The sequence below is a fragment of the Colobus angolensis genome, unplaced genomic scaffold (genome assembly GCF_000951035.1).
Source record: "Colobus angolensis palliatus isolate OR3802 unplaced genomic scaffold, Cang.pa_1.0 Scaffold444, whole genome shotgun sequence".
Taxonomy (NCBI): domain Eukaryota; kingdom Metazoa; phylum Chordata; class Mammalia; order Primates; family Cercopithecidae; genus Colobus; species Colobus angolensis.
In genome coordinates this window covers 3,244,521-3,245,708 of record NW_012117866.1, presented here as the reverse complement: position 1 = coordinate 3,245,708, position 1,188 = coordinate 3,244,521, and the positions used below count along the sequence as shown (strand labels likewise).

Genomic DNA, 1,188 nt, shown 5'->3' with positions numbered 1-1,188 from the left:
TTTATCCAATTTGCCAGTCCGTGTCTTTTAATTGGTGCAATTGCCCCATTTACATTTAAGGTTAATATTGTTATGTGTGAATTTGATCCTGTCGTTATGATGTTAGCTGGTTATTTTGCTCGTTAGTTGATGCAGTTTCTTCCTAGCATCAATGGTCTTTACAATTTGGCATGTTTTTGCAGTGGCTGTTACGGGTTGTTCTTTTCCATGTTTAGTGCTTCCTTCAGGAGCTCTTATAAGGCAAGCCTGGTGGTGACAGAATCTCTCAGCATTTGTTTGTCTGTAAAGGGTTTTATTTCTCCTTCACTTACGAAGCTTAGTTTGGCTTGATATGAAATTCTGGTTTGAAAATTCTTTTCTTTAAGAATGTTGACGTTGCGGCCTTCCTCGCGTCACCGCCGGGATGAAGCCGATCCTACTGCAGGGCCATGAGCGGTCCATTACGCAGATTAAGTATAACCGCGAAGGAGACCTCCTCTTTACTGTGGCCAAGGACCCTATCGTCAATGTATGGTACTCTGTGAATGGTGAGAGGCTGGGCACCTACATGGGCCATACCGGAGCTGTGTGGTGTGTGGACGCTGACTGGGACACCAAGCATGTCCTCACTGGCTCAGCTGACAACAGCTGTCGTCTCTGGGACTGTGAAACAGGAAAGCAGCTGGCCCTTCTCAAGACCAATTCGGCTGTCCGGACCTGTGGTTTTGACTTTGGGGGCAACATCATCATGTTCTCCACAGACAAGCAGATGGGTTACCAGTGCTTTGTGAGCTTCTTTGACCTGCGGGATCCAAGCCAGATTGACAACAATGAGCCCTACATGAAGATCCCTTGCAATGACTCTAAAATCACCAGTGCCGTTTGGGGACCCCTGGGGGAGTGCATCATCGCTGGCCATGAGAGTGGAGAGCTCAACCAGTATAGTGCCAAGCTTTTTGACTCCACAACTCTTGAACATCAGAAGACTTTCCGGACAGAACGTCCCGTCAACTCAGCTGCCCTCTCCCCCAACTATGACCATGTGGTCCTGGGCGGTGGTCAGGAAGCCATGGATGTAACCACAACCTCCACCAGGATTGGCAAGTTTGAGGCCAGGTTCTTCCATTTGGCCTTTGAAGAAGAGTTTGGAAGAGTCAAGGGTCACTTTGGACCTATCAACAGTGTTGCTTTCCATCCTGATGGCAAGAG

General features: G+C 48.1%; 2 protein-coding genes across 2 annotated transcripts in view; both read left to right on the top strand.

Annotated features, from left to right (window-relative positions):
* The window catches only part of KAL1 (Kallmann syndrome 1 sequence), a 145,272-nt gene that overhangs the window by 47,323 nt on the left and 96,761 nt on the right, over nucleotides 1-1,188 (top strand). The window lies entirely within an intron of this gene.
* Nucleotides 377-1,188, top strand: part of LOC105522898 (eukaryotic translation initiation factor 3 subunit I-like) — a 14,509-nt gene continuing 13,697 nt past the window's right edge. Inside the window, exon 1 of the mRNA XM_011957512.1 lies at nucleotides 377-1,188. Coding sequence (XP_011812902.1) covers nucleotides 404-1,188 — 785 coding nt within the window. The 5' untranslated portion in view covers nucleotides 377-403.